At 45.8% G+C, this 16,906-nt stretch overlaps 2 protein-coding genes across 2 annotated transcripts; one reads left to right on the forward strand and one right to left on the reverse strand.

The window, feature by feature from the left end:
- The first annotated feature begins 3,122 nt into the window (after nt 1-3,122).
- LOC136375577 (cystatin-A-like) lies at nt 3,123-11,378 on the forward strand. Its single transcript, XM_066341180.1, has 3 exons — nt 3,123-4,274; nt 9,065-9,166; nt 11,169-11,378. Exons 1-3 carry the CDS (start codon nt 4,209-4,211, stop codon nt 11,295-11,297), a joined length of 297 nt encoding a protein of 98 aa, XP_066197277.1. The 5' UTR covers nt 3,123-4,208; the 3' UTR covers nt 11,298-11,378.
- A 224-nt stretch (nt 11,379-11,602) lies between these two features.
- Nucleotides 11,603-16,685, reverse strand: LOC136375578 (cystatin-B-like). The gene is made up of 3 exons (XM_066341181.1): nt 16,543-16,685; nt 12,780-12,881; nt 11,603-12,428 (listed from the first exon to the last, which is right to left on the reverse strand). Exons 1-3 carry the CDS (start codon nt 16,606-16,608, stop codon nt 12,300-12,302), a joined length of 297 nt encoding a protein of 98 aa, XP_066197278.1. The 5' UTR covers nt 16,609-16,685; the 3' UTR covers nt 11,603-12,299.
- Between the last annotated feature and the right edge of the window lie 221 nt (nt 16,686-16,906).

Consider the following 16,906-nt stretch of genomic DNA (forward strand, 5'->3'; position numbering starts at 1 on the left):
TGATACTATGAGAAGACTCCTCAATCCCCAACATCCCTTCTTGGGGTGTTTGCAGCTTGCATAGAGGGTCGCACTAAGATGTTGAATTGCTGTATTTAGCTTGCTCTGAGCACAGAGGGCTGTCTCTTACAGTAGTCCACGGGCAATCAGGTGGCTCAGAGGCCGTTTGATGTTGCTGTTGAACTCCATGGGACACGAAGGTGAGTACATGGAATTGCATGCCACGCTTTGGGCGCGGGGCAGGAGAGCGTGGCTCTGCTGTTTCCTGGGTAACTCAGAGCTGCACTGGAGTGGGATGTTTTGGCATGTGGGCAAATGGCATCAGTGTGAGCTGTGTGCCGCACTGAACCTGTACAGGCAGGTGAATTCTGTGTCTAGGGACGCCTGAGGATTCCAGGATTGTCTTTAATCAGGGATTGAACCTTGCTTCAATGTTACCATTGGGGTGGTTAAAAAATTACTGGACTGTTTGCTGTCATATGGGGGTCAAGGAATGGATCCTACAAACAGCAGGATTGCATCCTTTCCCTGGTTTTGACTTCTGTTTCTGCAAGTAAACACATTTGAGCACAGCTGATGGCTGTGTCTGGAGTCCTGTGGGTGCCTTGCCTCCTCTCTGGGGCTTTCCCATTGCTTGCAAGTGGTGAATAGAGGTGAGCAGATCCTGCTTGCTTTGAAAGTCCTCTCAAACTTGTGCACCTTTCCTTCTGTGAAACAGAGATGTTCTTTGTCTACCATTCAGTGCTGTTGTCTTCTGCAGCCTGTAGGCATGAAAGACTGATAAAACAGATAATTTCTTTATAGAGTATTTTTAATGGTAGGTTTCAGTTGCCTTGAAGTAGACTGAGAGGAAGAGGCTCAGCATAGGCTGGGCTATGAAAACTTTGTGCTGCTGAAGGTCAGGTTTCTGTTGATCCTTGTTCATGTGCTATGTCAGAAATCTTTCAAAATCAGGATGGGTAGCAGGAGGGGAAAGATTTTTTGCAGACCAGCATGTTGAAAATCGAGGCTGTTGTTACTGTGAGGATGAAAACGTATCTTCAGCTGGTACATGGAGGGCTGCTTTCCGCTAGAAGCTCTTAAAGACATTCAGACCATGCGTCATGTCCAGTCACAATTACATGTCTTGTCACTGTGAAACCAGAAGACTGACCTTACTGACTTGGCTTTCACAGTCATGTCTACAGAGCTGACTTCATTCCTGGTTTAAAAATGACTAGTAAATACATAACCCTGGGATGTGGATTTTGGTGGAGGTTTTTTTATATTTTATTTTGTTTGCTTTGGTTTGTACTGGTGTTTTTATCAACAATACCTTGTGCCTCTTAAAATTGCTTAAACAGGGCCAGGGAGTAGTGGCCTGCAAGCAGTAAAGATATGTTTCTTTTATGTTGGAATAGTACATGCTGCAAGATGTTACTCAGCTTCAAAGCTGTACAGAATGCCAGTGGTGGTGTCTCAGCAGAGATTCTCTAAGATAACTGCAGCACAGCGATGCGAGGGGAAGCTGCCAGGTGTGCTGATGGAGAGTGCAGGCAGGCCTGGTACGTGATACCAGCCATGTCTCAAGCACTACAGGGGCACACTCACCTTGTTGTGCAAGGGATGGCCTGGGAGTGGCTGTTCTTTTCATGGCAGTGTTCCGAATCATGGTTCATTATATCCAAAACTTAGTGTAGAGAGGGGTGGGTGGAAGTGGGGGTTGCCCGGCATAAGGTTGATCAATTGCCTCATCATTTTTGATCACAGTTCTGTGAAACATCAGCACTTCTAAGTGATTTCATAAAATACTTGGGCAGAATGAGTACTGCATCCCAGTCTTAGAAATATCACTGATTTTGGGACAGCCATTAGCACTGCTGTGGAAATGAAACAGTCTGATTAGCCTCTGTAAACTTCAGCATCAACATGCTGACAATTAGTCTTGATTTTTTTTCCCTTCTGCACAACTACTCATTCCAGGGGAAAAGTTGTTGTGCTTTAAGGCAAAAACCAGCAAACCCAGAAGTATGGAGTCCAGTAAATGACTTGCACACAACATTAATATCTTTAGTTTCACACTTAGAGTCTTTCCAAGATTATAAACAAACACTCCTATACTTTGTGCTCAGTGTATTTGTTGCTAGACAGAATCAAGAGCTCTTCAGGACTGTACTGCTGCCCTGGGGATCTTAACATCCCTTCCCAAGGAAGTTAGCAGGATCTGTATCTTGGTGAGTGGACAGGTTTATAAAATGTCCTGTTCTAGCACTGGTACTGTGCAGTTGTTGGACACATTCTCTGATTTCTTGCCTCAGTAAGGTGAGCTGGCTCTTCCAGTTCCTTATCTGTCCTGCTGTGTGAATAAAGCACCAGTGGTGAAACATGGTCAGCATCTGAGTGAATCAGCACCCTGCATTATTCCTGAGTTTCATGGGTGGCACCCTCCCCAGCTCCTCTGAGCCTTCTTCCATTGTAGGGCTTTATTAGTCAGTCACTGCTGGGATTACCAGAGGTAACAGGTTAGTCAGAGATGATTTACTGCAGATTTAGTTCTTCTTACAGAAAAGAAGGTTTGAGTTGTCATCAGCTCCATGAATAGGGCTCTGAGGAATTCCTCATCTGGAAAGGAGTTGATGAAAGGAGCATAATTCCAGTTTCAACAGCTGCCACTCCCTTTATTCTTGAAAACTGGAAGGATTTTTCTCTCTGTTCAGAAAAATGCTATCTCAGGACAATGATTTTCTTCAAATGCTTTTTGTCCACTTCCATAGCACTGCTGGTCAAGTTTGGAAAATTCTGCAATATCTTTTCCAGTAACATGCTGTAATACTCATCAATACTGTTGAGTGTAGGGCTGCTGCAGCCCCAGTTTCTCAATCTTCTCCTCTTCTGGGACTTTATACCAAACCAGGCCTTGAAGTCAGATCTGAAGTACTTTTTTACATCACTTGTTATCTGCAAGGAGGAGGGTCAGTAGAATGGGTAGGACATAGATAAAGTAGTTGCTGTGGCCATAAACCCACATGTTCCTAGCAAATTCCCTAATGCTGATCCCAGCAGAAATGCTCATTGCCTGTGTGCAGCACACACTCTTTTCAGCTGCTCCTACAGACTAAACAGTGTCTGGCCTGTTGCTGCTTCTCTGGTTCTCTGGGACAACATTCCTCTTATTTGCTGGTGAGTGGGATGGCAGGAATATTGATGGGGTGTAATTTTTTCTGTGGCCTTGAAATGTTAGTTCTCCCTTACCAGGGAGGGCTGCTAGCAGTTGTTAGCCTTTCCCCAGTAGGTTTTGAGCTTAGTACGTTTGCAATCATCAATGTGACTGTGCCATGTGACTGTAACTGCAGAATGAATATTTCTGATTATATGTTCTCATGTTATGTGTTTCAGTAGTGTACATTGAAATTGGGACAGCATTTGTGTTTTTTTGATTGTACTTTGTCTTCCAGGAAATCGGCACTAGAGTTAATTACTAGATTTTACTAGATTTAGATGTTTAGATTTTTAGATGTTACTAGATTTTATTGCACATTCAGTTGCTATTGTGATTGCCTGAATGCAGCTCTTGGTTTTATGGGATAGAAGTAGAACTATTTGCAACACTTACGTGAATCTGGGATTGAATTATTTTCTACTTCTCGTGCTGGTGTTTACCTTGGCACCTTTTTGGTCAGCCAGAGCAAAGTCAAGTTACTGAATGTAAGACGCCATCTGCTCCCATTTCCCCACTTAGAGGGATATTGAGAGAATAAAATTTCAAGTTGAATGGCACCTATGCTAAGGGAAGTGCTGCATCCTTTCCTCTGATCAGGAAAGGTGTTGGGAAATACTCCACGTGTCCTTGATTTGTTTCCCAAGAGCTAAGCCTAGTCATCTGCACATGGGTGGAGAGGCAAGAGGTTCCAGCTGCAGCCCAAACCAACTCTCTTTAAGATGTGGGGGACTGGAGGCTGTTTGCTTTTCTTTTTGATGTGCAGACCATAAACACTTCTTTAAGTGCTTTTTACATTTATTTGTAATATTGCCAGTGCTTTACATTGCTTTCCCCCTACATTCCCCCATTTGTCTCCTTCTCCAGTTCAGTAATGGTAGGCTCCATGTGTTGCAGGTCACATGATTGCATGACATGTGTATATATGTGAGATGCCTGGGGACTCTGCTCAGACTGCACTGAACTTCCCTCTTCAGAGCCACTCGTCATTTCAGAGAAGTCACCTGCCACCATGATGCCTGGAGGCTTATCTGACACCAAGCCAGCTACTCCAGAAGTTCAGCAGCTTGTTAACCAGGTGAGTTGCACCCTGTCTCTAGATGAAGTTACTTGTGTGCAAAGAGGCCATTCCTGAAGCTTATGTAAAGCCTGGGAGACCGAGGTTTTAAACCGAAGAAGCTCATGCTGAAAGTGGGAATCCCCTTGACTGGCAGTGTTTTCTCAGCATTCTATGTAGGAAGTGCCTTGGTAAGAGTACTTCTCTTGTTTCCTCTTGGTCCATGGCCAGGCGTGGTACTGGCTACCTTCAGTTAATGTCCATGTGAAGTTTCAAGCCCAGCTCTGCTATGCCAGCAGTGAGGTCACTTGTTTAAATGAGAGGTGGCATATTGGAAGGGAAAAGGTTGTACCTGGTAGAGTTCATTCCTTAGTGAAGGACTCCATAAGACAAACCACAGGGTACTATGCAGTAAATAATTATATATACAGGACAAAGCTATTTTTCAATTGTGTATTCCCTGCTGGTATTAAGTGTTTTGTAGAGTCACGGCTGTGATACAGGGGCTGCTGGTGAGGCAAGGTGAGCTTGGCACAAGGCAGGCCCATGAGTGAGCCTAGCAGCCAAGTGGTTGGTTGCAGGCAGTGGTCCTGTCCTGGAGCAGCTGTGTGAGCAGCACCTCTGCAGATCCTCTAATGCCCTGCAGTGCAAGAGCTCTTTTTAAAGAAAGTGTAAAATGCATCCTGAGGAATGAAAGGGGAACAACGGGAAAACTTCTATCTTATGTTCCCACCCACCCAATTGTCTTCACCCTTCTGGCTCTGAAAGATGAGCTCTTCTCCCTTTGGCAATCACACTCAGGTACTCCTTGAGTAAACAAAAATAGGAAGTAGCAGGGCTGAATGCATTGGCCAATACTGCTGCACACTCACTATACCTGATGTACAGGGCTTCCAGCTCTCTCCTTTGCTGTGCCACCGAGGACAGAATTTGCACCAGCATCCTTTCACATCTTCTGTGATCTTGCAAACTGAGACCAGGCAGCCCAGTACTGTGACAGGGCTCTTTTCAATAGTCCACAGATAGAGGGGATAATGTTTGACATCCAGTTTACTGATTAGAAGATACTTAATGTTATACAAGGATCTGATTTATCAGAGTGATACAAATATATTGTAACTTGATACAGGTCTAAGTTACTCTTAGCAAAATGTAGCAACTGCCATCCCAGTTCCCTGAGGATACCAGTGTGTTCTGCACTCCTGGTCTGTACAACACGCTCTGTGTCACCGCACTGGGCATCCTCAGTGACTGGGAAGGGGGATGTGGGTTGAAGTTTGCTCTTTAGCCAGCAGTTTTCTTCAAAATTCTTTTGTCCAACCGTTTAGTTTTTACACTCAGGATTGGTCAGAGCCATGTGTTCACTGCCCCCATGCAGGTCTGGCTAACTCAGGGGTGTTCACTTTCTTTTATTGAACTCGGGGAGTTACACTGCCACATGATCCCCTCCACTGATAGAGCTAATTATCAAAAACACCTTGAGGTCAACTTTTTTCTTGAGATAAACTCAGTTTATTTGCAAAAGCTGTGGTCAGTCACACCCTGCATTATTCCTGAGTTTCATGGGTGGCACCCTCCCCAGCTCCTCTGAGCCTTCTTCCATTGTAGGGCTTTATTAGTCAGTCACTGCTGGGATTACCAGAGGTAACAGGTTAGTCAGAGATGATTTAGTGCAGAGCAGAAAGAGAAATGGATGATCTACAGTTATTTGGGGGGCACTAACTGAATTACTTGGGAGCAGAATCACTGTTCCTTCTATGCTGGCAGGAATGTTTGAAGGAGCAGCACTTGCAGAGATCAGAAATTCCCTTTTACCTTTGGAGGGAAGACTCTAGCAAGGGGACTTGTAGCACCTTTATGTATTTGGCATTCTTGTTTCCTCATGTGTAAGCTGGGGCCAGCCGAAGGCTGTGAGATTTAATTAAGGAGTCTGTGAAATGGCTCAAGCACCATGCCAGATATTGAGTTTTGTTTTCACTGCTGGACTGTGTCATTTGTGGGTCATCAGAAGTCCTGCAGTGTGTGTTGGAGGTGAAACCACAGCACTTGGGTGTCCGTGAGCAAACAGGCACTTGAAAATGTGAGTGCTGGTTTCAGGCAGTGCTAATGCTCTCATGGAATCTGAAATGTGGATAGTATGAAGTTTCTGTGTGATTCCAGAAAAGGACTGATCCTAATTTTAGTGTTCTTTTGTTCTCAGTAGCTTTGGGAAAGTGAAAACAGATTGTTCTTTGCTCTTTATTTTCTGCATGAAGGTGAAATTTGTGCCCTGTGCTGAGAACAGGAGAGAGACAGGATGCTTCCTGGTCCTTTCCTCCCTTGCAGAGGCCTTGGTATAGTTCTCTAAGGAAAATATTCCTATGGAAACCTTACGGTGGGGAAATCCTGCTATCCTTCCAGCATGTCAGCCTTGCATGAAGCAATTCTGTGGGCTTTTATGCTCTCCTGAGCAGAGAAGCAATTCCTGTGATTTCAATGGAGTTGTGAAGAGCGTCTGCAGAGCTTGGGATGTGCAAGGTCTGTCTGCTCGTGGGATTACATAATTATTTATTTACACCTATGCCTTGTCTCTGGCCATCATTAGTGAGTTGAAGAGTGTTATTTATTTGGTCTCCTTGTTTTACAGCTGTTGCCCAAAGCTGAGGAATGTTTTGTGTTTAGGATGATGTTAGGTAAGAGCTTAGGAATGTTATATATTTCACCTGAGGATTAAGAAGCTGTTTGCCTGCTTGATTTTACTGAAAGCTCAGTCTGTAAATAACAAATGGGAGACACAGTGGCCAGAGGAGAGAGAGCAAAACTGGAGAGAATTGGCTTTGTTTTGTTCTGAGAGAGGAATATGATGAACCAAAAGTTGCCACTTAGGAGCATTCTAGGAGGCCCTTGCCCCAGTCAGCTGGAAGGGTGTTGGGAATTAAAATTTCCCTGGTTTGCCAGAGTTAGCAGCTCCTCAGCTGAAAGTATAGTTATCAGTTCTTGGCGATAGAAACCCTGTGGAAGCTGCTCAGCAGAAGAGCAGAGTAAAAGATCATGACGAAGCTGAATAGGATGGTAATTTCTGGCTCTCTGGAAACAATCTGGATATTCCTTGGGTGCTTTCTGTGGCCTTCCTGCTAGGAAGGAATGTCATGGGAGTGGCAGCCAGCTGTAGGTGCTTGTGCTGGGAAAGTAAATTAATTCAGTGTGTACCTGTGAAACAGGTGGGTGGTGAGAAGTGCTGAGGTGCTGCTGGCCCTGCCCAGGGCAGCCTGAGCAGGCTGACACTGACACTGCTCCTCTGCCCAAGCTCAGTAATGCATCTGGTTATCAGCGTGGATGTCATGTGCAGAGGGCCACCACATCACCCAGCCTAGGAAAGATTGTCTCTGCTTTCTGTGTGATTGTCATGCTGTGATCATGAAATGAGGGAGTTTTTAATTCTTGGACAAGGAAGGGCAACAGCAAAACCACTGCTTTGGATTTCTGGAGGGAAGACTTTGGCCTGTTTGGCAGACTGGTTGAAAGAGTCCCTTGGGAGGCAGTCCTGAAGGGCAAAGAAATTCAGAAAGGCTGGGCATTTCTTTTCAAGAAGGAAATTTCATTCAAGAAAGAAATACTGAAGGTGCAAGAGCAGCGTGTCCCCATGTGCTAAAAGACAAGCTGGTGGGGAAGAAGACTGGACTGGCTGAACAGAGGGGTTTGGCAGGAATCCAGGGTAAAAAATAGAGTTTATAAGCTTTGGAATATGGGGCAGGCAACTCAGGAGGATTACAAAGGTTTTGGGAGGTTATACAGAAAGTCAGAAAGGCAGAACCCCTACTAGAACTTAACTCTGGCCACTGCCAAAAGCAATGACAAAAAGTGTTCTTACGAATACATCAGCAACAAAAGAGGGCTAAGGAGAATCTCCATCACTTCCTGGATTTGGGGAAACCATTGCCACAAAAACATAAAGAAAAGGCTGAGGTACTTAAAGCCTTCTTAACCTCAATCATTAATAGTCAGACCAGTTGTCCTAAGGGTACCAGCTCCCTGAGCTGAAAGACAGAAACAAAGAACACAATGAAGCTCCCACAATCCAGCAGGAAACAGTGACTTGCTTCTCCACTTAAACATGTAAATCTATGGGGCTGGATGGAATCCATGTGAGGGGACTGAGGGAGCTCATGGAAGAGCTCTCCAAGCCACTGTCCGTGATTTACCAGTGGTCCTGGTGAACCAGGGAGGTCTCACACAACTGGAGTTTGGCTAATTTGATGGTTCTCTAAAAGAACATCTTCCAGAATGGCAGGAAGGAGGATCCAGGGAGCTACAGACCTGTCCGGCTGACCTCAGTGCCAGGAAAGGCCATGGAACAGCTCATCCTCAGTGCCATCACACAGCATGTGCAGGGCAACCAGGGATTCAAGCTCAGCCAGGATGGGTTCATGCAAGGCGGGTTCTGCTTGACCAACCTGATCTCTTTCCAAGACCTGCCTAATGGATGAGGGAGAGGCTGTGGATGTTGTCTCCCTGGACCTTAGTAAAGCCTCTGACACCAGTTCCTGCAGCCTTCTAGTGAAGAAGCCTGGACAGATGCACTGCTCACTGGGTGAAAGAACTGGCTGGATGGCTGGGCCCAGGAAGAGGTGGTGCACCCAGGGCTCAGTGCTGGGGCCAGTCCTGTTTAATATCTTTATTGATGATTTGGACGAGGGATTTGAGGGCACCCTCAGTCACTTTGTGGAGTTTCATTAAGGGAGTATGTTTGAAAGGATGAAAATTGGAGTGGTGTTTGTGAAAGAAATCCCTAAATACCAACCTGCCAATCATTCTTCCCTTTCTTTTTACAGGTGAAGCCACAGTTTGAAAGCCGGGCAAACACAAACTGTCGTGTCTTTACAGCCATAGAGTATAGGACTCAAGTGGTTGCTGGGACAATGTACTTTATTAAGGTTTGTATATATTGTAGGAGAGAGTGTTTTGGAATCAAATGATACAGGTGACTTGCAGAGTGGCTTACAGCTAGAAAGAGAAGCAAACATCATAGGAAACCATCTGATGTGAGTAACAGAAGTGGAGACTACCTCCAAATGCTTACAAAATTCCTCTGTTTGGCACTACTGTAAGCAGGAATATAAATATTATAAACCATGTCCTGTGCTTATTCAGATGTGACTGGTAAGCTTCTTGGGATCATCCCCCTCAAGGACTGTAGATTGCCTTCCCAACACAAATTATTTTAACAAGTCATAACTGGTCTTCTGTTTCCTTTCAAGGAAAAATAGTGTTTGAGTCCTTCAGCTGTGTTTGTTGGGATGAAATTGAAGTCAGCTTGAGGAACTGATGGAGAGATAGAGTCAATTTTGTAATGCAGTGAACACATCTGCTGACTAGTTTTGCATGCAAGCAGGTGTGTTGATGTTTTGGTTGTGTGTCAAATGCTGCAGAGGTACAGCCTGCCTGCTGGTTCTTTCTGTATTTTCAAAACCCCCTCTCTGCTGCAGAGGAAAAGTAGGTAATGCTTATTTGGAGCCCTCTGATAGCACCATTCCTCGTCTACTAGAAACCCTGACCAATGGCTCTGAGCAGCTTTCTGTGAAGTAGCACAGAAGAAATGGCTGGTTGTATTTTCCATCGGAACCCCAGCAAGCACTGCTGAGCAGCAGGCTGGCCTTCTGGAGCAGAGCAGGCATGGCCTGTGACTGCTGAAACCCCACGTGTGTGTGGACATGTGCCTGGCAGGGTGTGCTCCATTGACAAGGGAACTGGAAGAATTTTCTTACTAGAGAAATTGGCCTGTAATGTTTCAGGGAGAGTAATTCTGCAGAGACACACTGTGAGCATTAGCTCCACACTTCTCATACTTAGCTGATCCCAGGAAGGACAGATGCTGCCAAACCTTCTTCTTTCCCAGGTGCTTCCTTAAAGAACTCTTAACCCAGAAATGAAGATTATTACTGAACTTGGAGGAAATCAATTTGTAATACTGGAAAGGAATGATTTGTTTCATTTCTCAATTCTACCAGTGATGGAAAACAGTTCCTCATTTTAGCATTAACTGGAACAAACTCTGCCACAAAATAAATTCTTTTATATTTCTGAATCTTTCACCTCCCTGATGTTTTACCAGCAGACTTACAGCTGAGATGCAACCCAGACCAAGCATAGCACCACACTGCAGCCACCAGAAAGCATGTAAAAACCTCTTGGAGCCTAAGGCATTAAAATTTCCACGTTCCTCACTGAAGGAGAGTTTGGCACCTGTTGTGCTTGGCTCTGTAAGAATGAAATTTTGCCGCTTCTTACCAAGTCTTTATGTGAGAACTTCCTAGGCGGGAAGGTGAATTTCTTTGGAAGAGTATTTATTCTAGGCACTCCCAAAAGCACCAGGATGTGTCAGGTTCCTTGTTCAGGCACTGATGTGTTTGGAGTAATTCTGCAGACCAGGGATCCTGGCTTTCAGGCTATCATTGCTTCTCAGGATCATGTGCTGGTCTTTCTGTATTAGATCTTTCTGTGCCCTTTGGGAGCTGACATGGTGTTTGCACTGTGTCCCACCCCCAAACCCCAATGGAGGTTTCCTCATTGCCTCTTGTCTCCTACAAGTGTGCTAGGAAGCTGTGAGGAAATGTGCTGGCATCTTGGTGACTGAAACAGGACACCATCAAAACCTTTCTCCTGTTGCATCTTCTGGTGCTTCCACACCCAAGAAGTTCTGCTCATTTTCCCTTCTCCTGAGTCTGAGGGATTTTAATACAGTTTTCTACAGGTGTAGACAGGTTCTTCCACCAGTTACTATCCAGATTTGGATAAAAGCTGTTGAAGTAAAAATGAAGGTACATCTAAAATGAAGACCCTGAGCAAAGATGTTCTTAAAAGAATGTTAAGAACAGCATTTTGTTTGAACCTGCTTTGAGCCCATGATCCTCACTTCCCTCCTCTTTTGGTTTCTAGGTCCAGGTTTCTGATGCCGATTATGTCCACTTAAAGGTGTTTCAGAGTCTTCCTCATGAGAACCAAGGTGCCAGCCTTGCCGGTTTTCAGACTGGCAAAACCAGAGATGACCCTCTGACCTACTTCTAAAACGTGATGAGGTGCAGTGCCTCACCTCTGCAAATCCTTTGGGGGTTCTGCCCATGATAATAAATAAAATAAGTTTACAAATCTATTGTCCACATTTTCCTTTTGCTGCTGATATACCTGCAGAGGACTTTTTTATCTTTCATGTCCATCACAAGATTAAAATGAAGTATTTCTAATTAAGACACAGAATAAACATAAGGTTATCTGGAATATAAAAAACACTTAAGGAAAAAAAGCTGTGAAGATAACAATCAACAGTGAAAACCAGTGGAGAGAACAGTAAAGCACCAGTCAAAAATGCCAGCTCAAGTCAAAAGAAATGTTTATTGTTATAAATGCAGAAATATTTGTCCAGCTTATATTTCTTTCCAGGACTTTTCCATAGGACTGAGAACATAAGCAAGCTGGTTTGGTATTTCAAACTCACACACCCTCTATGGGACGTTACATGCTACTGCTGCAAGAGGATGAGCATGATTACCAAGGGAATGTTTGTTTCAAACTACTGTAAGCCTCTTTCTCTTCCTTGCAAAATTGCTTCAGCTCGAGTCTCTCATCACGTCTTTGCCCACAAAATACAAAGTACCATTTAAATCTACACATATATTCACAGTTGCAAAACAGCACAGAAAAGACTGAGGGTTTCTTCTTTTTCTTTGCTGCAAATATATGAGTGCTGGTGTCATTCCCCTTCTGTTTCCAGACCAAGGAAGTCCACAAGCAGGACTTGGCCACAGTATTCTGGTTAAGTTGCACTAAAGCCTAAGTTATATTGCAATAAAAGTAGGGTTTACATTAGTGCAGGTAATAGGGAGAGCCCTGTGACTCTCAGATTTGGAGATTGCACAGGAAGGGAATGGCATAAAAGAAATTGATTTTTTTCCACCATGATGTTAAAAAAAAGACACTTTTTTCCACCTTTGTTGGCACAGGAATCAACATTTTGCAGCCTGTAGAAAATGCAAACAAGAACCAGCTAGGGAAACAGAGCAGAGAAGGTTGCTAGAAATAGGCCAGTTCATCGTGCTTTGTCTTGCTGCTCTGGTAACTGTGGAGACTCAGCTGCTCATTCTCATGGGGGAGGCTCTTGAACACCCGCAGGTGCATGAACTCCTCATTCCCAACATGGACCTGCAAAGCAGGAAAGCCAGTGAGATGCCTGCAGGAGGAGCAGCCTGCAGCAGGAGGGGTGGTGGAGGCTGGGCTGGTTGGAGGGTGGAGCAGCAAAGCAGTAAGAAAAAACACTGGCATGTTTTAAAGCAGACTAGGAACTGTGATCTTGCAGAAATACCATGTAATCTTCCCATGAAAATGGAGAAAAGAGGCTCTGGAGGTGAATATTTGTGTTTTTTTAATGCACAGGGTTTTTTTCTTATTAAGGCCAAATTGTAAGTATTCTCTTCTAGCTAAGAAAGAAAAAAACCCCCACCATTCCAAGGATTATACACATTAATACAAGCGAAACAACCCAGCATCCTCTACCTTGATGAAGTAGTTTGTTCCAGCAACCATCTGAGTTTTAAACTCCACTGCAGTGAAGACATCAAAGGTTTTCCCTTCTTTTTCTTCTAGCTGAGCTTTTACCTTAAGGAAACAATAGGTTAAGACTGATGCAAGATTCAAGTATTTAGGATGTAAGGCTTACAGCTCACTGCTGCTGAATTCCCAGACACAGAGTTCCTGCTTCTCCAAGACATTAAAAAATCAAAAAGAATCATGTTAAGTTTTGTGTGAAAGCAGGACTAGGAATCCAGGGGATGGCAAAGCTGAGACCGAGGTGGGAGTGAGTCACTACAGGCTGACACCAAGTCTGGACAACACTTGACAGTTCTTTCAGCATGTCTGCTGGAATCTGTGTTTTCAAACTGCTAAACAGTGCTCAGGAAGTCAAAATAACCTGTCCAGTACCCTAGAGAGAGCCATGAACTCCTGAGATGTAGCTCTTCTCTCCTGCACTGGGCACTCTAGCACATTGTGGCTATATTGAAAATTCTTGGTCAGGAAAGCAGAAGATTTCAGCCTTTGTTTTGCAGGGCAAGTTGGAGTCCTTGCTTGCAAGTCCTTGCCTGCTGCAGGCTGCACCTCCTGCACTGCATAATTGCATAGTCCTTTCTTCACTCCCAGGGCAGGAGTACCAGTAATGAGCAGATCCACCAGTTATATGGTGTACTTCTCCTTCTTCCTAAATTCAAGTAAAACAGATACTTCTGCACTCCTGCCTAAATCCCACATCCTTCCCTAGGGAAAAACAAGTGCCAACTTGCCATTGCTCAGGCGCTGTAGGTGAAACAGGAACAGAAACAATTCCTGAACAGGGTATGTTCTCCCACCTCTCTCAGCTCCTAGAGCTCTGGTGCCTCTTCAGTAACAATCCTGTCCCTGCTTTTTATCTTCTCTCAGAGGCCATACCTCTACACCTCCTCCAGGCTATGATCAGGATGTCACAAGCAAGATAATAATGTTTGGATGCTTTTCTGTTTCTTTGCCATAAGGAAATCCAAGCTGCATTCTAAGATGCATAGAAGGGCACAGCCCCAGAAAGCACCATGATTCAGTCCTGCCTCCTCCCCTTCTCCTGAGTCAGAGGCTGGAGCAAGTGCTTTCTGTTTTCATCACTAGAGATACTTTCACAAATTTTAAGCAGCGGGGCAGACATAAGTGCCCCGCTGACCCTATCCTGTTCTGTGCTCTTTTGGCAATCCTAGGCACTGCGCAACTTTGATTTCTGAGGTCACTAAATCACCCCAGTTCAGCACATTCTGTATTTTCACCAGCAAGCTGAACACTGGACCCTGGGTGCAGACAGCTCAGAGTCCTGCAGCTGCAATCTTGTCAGGGTGTTATCACTTGTGGCAGTGAGTCACCACAGCATGTGACCAACGAGCATCCTGAGTCAGTGTGGAGAGGAAGATCCCAGACAGAGAGACTCTCCCAAAGACCTGGTTCTTGATCTCAGTCTGGATCTGGGAGTCCTAGTGGTACTAAAGTTAATGGCATACTGGGCTGCATCAGCAGGAGCCTAGCCAGAAGACAGGTAAGTGATTATTGCCCTTTACTCAGCCCTTGTTAGAAAATGTGGAACCCTGCGTCCAGTTCTGGGCCCCCAGTACAAACCAGACACCCATAAACTGTAGGGAGCTCAGTGAAGGGTGGCCAGGAGCACTCCATGAGCACACCAAGATGACTGGAGCACTTGTGCTGTGAGGAGAGGAAGAAAATGAGCTTGCTCAGCCTAGGGAAGAGAAGGCATTGAAGAAAACTTTCCAATACCTACAAGAAGCCAGGCTCTTTCCAGGGATGAAACTTTCCAGATGGCAGAAGAATGAGACACAATGGTCATAAACTGAAACTGGAGGTTCAGACTGGATATAAGGAGAAACATTTCCCCTGAGGACATTCCTGCAGTACAGCAGGAGCGTTCAGAGAAACTGCACAGTTTCCATCCTTGGGAGTTTCCAAGACCTGACAGGACAAAGCTCTGAGCAGCCTGAGGATGCTGACCCTGTGCTCAGGCAGGAGGTGCAGCCCCTTCCCACCCAAACAATCCAGGATTCAGTCACAGGGCTGGAAATGATCATGCCCTGAAGGCTCTCCCATGCCCTCCTGGCCTGTTTGTCATGCACTCCCAGAGCAATTAATTAAAAAGCAGATGGTTCTGAACCACCCTGGATAAACTCTGCCACGGGTACCAGTGAGAACCCAAAGCTGAACAGGCCTGGATGGAAATCCTTGCCATGAGGAGGCTGTTCCTATGGCATTCCTAAGCCAGACACTGCTGAAAGAAGCCTTCCTGCCCTGTGTGACATTACACCTGCTCTGGGTCACAAAACTGAACAAAATTCAGTTGTTGCCATCAGAAGGATTCTTACAAAACTGTAAAATGAAGGCAAGAACTGGAAAGGCAGGAACAGGGAATATATTAATGGCAAACAAACTGGCAGGCTCTAATCAGTCTCCACATAGGCCTGGTTTTAAGCTGACAAAATTATTTGAGAAGGCTACCTCGATTTAACAAAACTAATGTTTTCTCCAGCAGTGTCCAGATGAGGACATGAGTGCGTGGGCAAGTTTCAAGTTTGGGTTTTCCCACCTGTATTTCATTAAAGGAAGTAATTTAAACTGGCAGTCAAAACAAGCTGGATAAACTTTAAGGTATTTAGGTGATTTAAATGAAAACATGAGATTTTTGGTTAATTCTTTCACTTCTGAATCCAACAAGGTTTTGTTTTTGGATTACCAAACCACAGCACTCTGCTATAGAACAGAAAGTAAGGATTTAAAACCTAGTTTTCAGCCCATGCTAATTGCCTATCTGCATTACCTTTAACATGGCATGTAGGCCTTTTCAGGTCAAAGCAATAATTATGACTCCCAGCAATTCTCAATCATGTGCTTATTACTCAGGCTGGTGCTTAGGAGATGCGTATCTCTCCCTTTTCCTAAAAGAATCCTCAGACTGTACAAGCTAAATGTTAATTTCACTGCCTGCTGTGCCTTTGGGTGCTCTGTATGTGTTCGGGAACTGCTCCTGCCTGGGGAACAGGCGCAGAATGACAAAGAGTGTCAGAAACTGATGTGCATCCTTCATTTTCACTCTCTAGCTTACCACACCCTAGCCGAAAAGCCAAAATGCAGAAGGAACTTGTGTTTCCATGACCAAAAGAAGAACACGTGCTTTGAAAGAACTTAGCTGTACACTGGAATTTTTAGACTAAAAGCATGTGTTCCAATAACATGAGCAATAATCTATGGTACTCTAAGTAGTATCAGGATTTGAAGTTGCAGTGCTTGGAGCTGAATTCTGTGTTGGGGAAAAGCAGAAGCAGCGAAGAAGCTTTCTTGCTTATTCCACGTTTCACCCCCTTAAAAAACCAAACAACCCCCCCGCTTCCCACGCAAACAACAAAAACCCAAAACCCCAAAGGTACGCACAAGGTTCAGATTTTGTAAGAAGCACTGGAGCTCGTTCCCCGCGCTCAGGGCAATGGCTCTGTCGGGTTACCCAGCGCTGCCCACGGTCCCTCTGGAGTAAACAGGGCCACGCCAGGCGGGCACAGGGAAGGAGAGCTCCGGGAGCCGGCGACTGCTCCGTGCATTCCCCGTTCCTTCCACCTTTTACACCGGGGGCGGTGTCTCTGCGCTCGGCCGCGCCGAGCAATGGCCGCGCACCGCCCGGGCCCGGCCAGGCCGTGCACGGCCTCTCCCCCGCCGGCGGGGCCCTCCCGGCGGAGCCCCGGCCCCTCACCTGCTCCACGATCCGCTGCGTCTCGTCGGTGGCGGGCCGGACCGCCGAGGGAGCCCCGCACAACATGTTAATGGCTCTCCGGTCCTCCTCGCTCAGCTCCAGGCCGATCCTGCCTGTGGGGCGGTGCCGGGGCGGTGCCGGGCCCGGGGCTGGGACCCGCGGGCGGGGGCTCGGCGGCCCAGGCGGCGGGGGAGGCCTCAGCGCGGCCCAGCGGGAGCGCGGGCGTCGGAGACAGAACCAGCCCAAAGCTGCTTGAAAGCCAAAACAGGCTCCCGAAGGCGCTTGCAGTGAACGCTGCCGCCAGAACTGACCCTGCGCCCCGGACAGAGGGGCTGCAGCCGCTCCTCAGCGAGCGGCGCCTCCG

This window comes from Sylvia atricapilla, chromosome 2 (assembly GCF_009819655.1).
Source record: "Sylvia atricapilla isolate bSylAtr1 chromosome 2, bSylAtr1.pri, whole genome shotgun sequence".
Classification (NCBI taxonomy): domain Eukaryota; kingdom Metazoa; phylum Chordata; class Aves; order Passeriformes; family Sylviidae; genus Sylvia; species Sylvia atricapilla.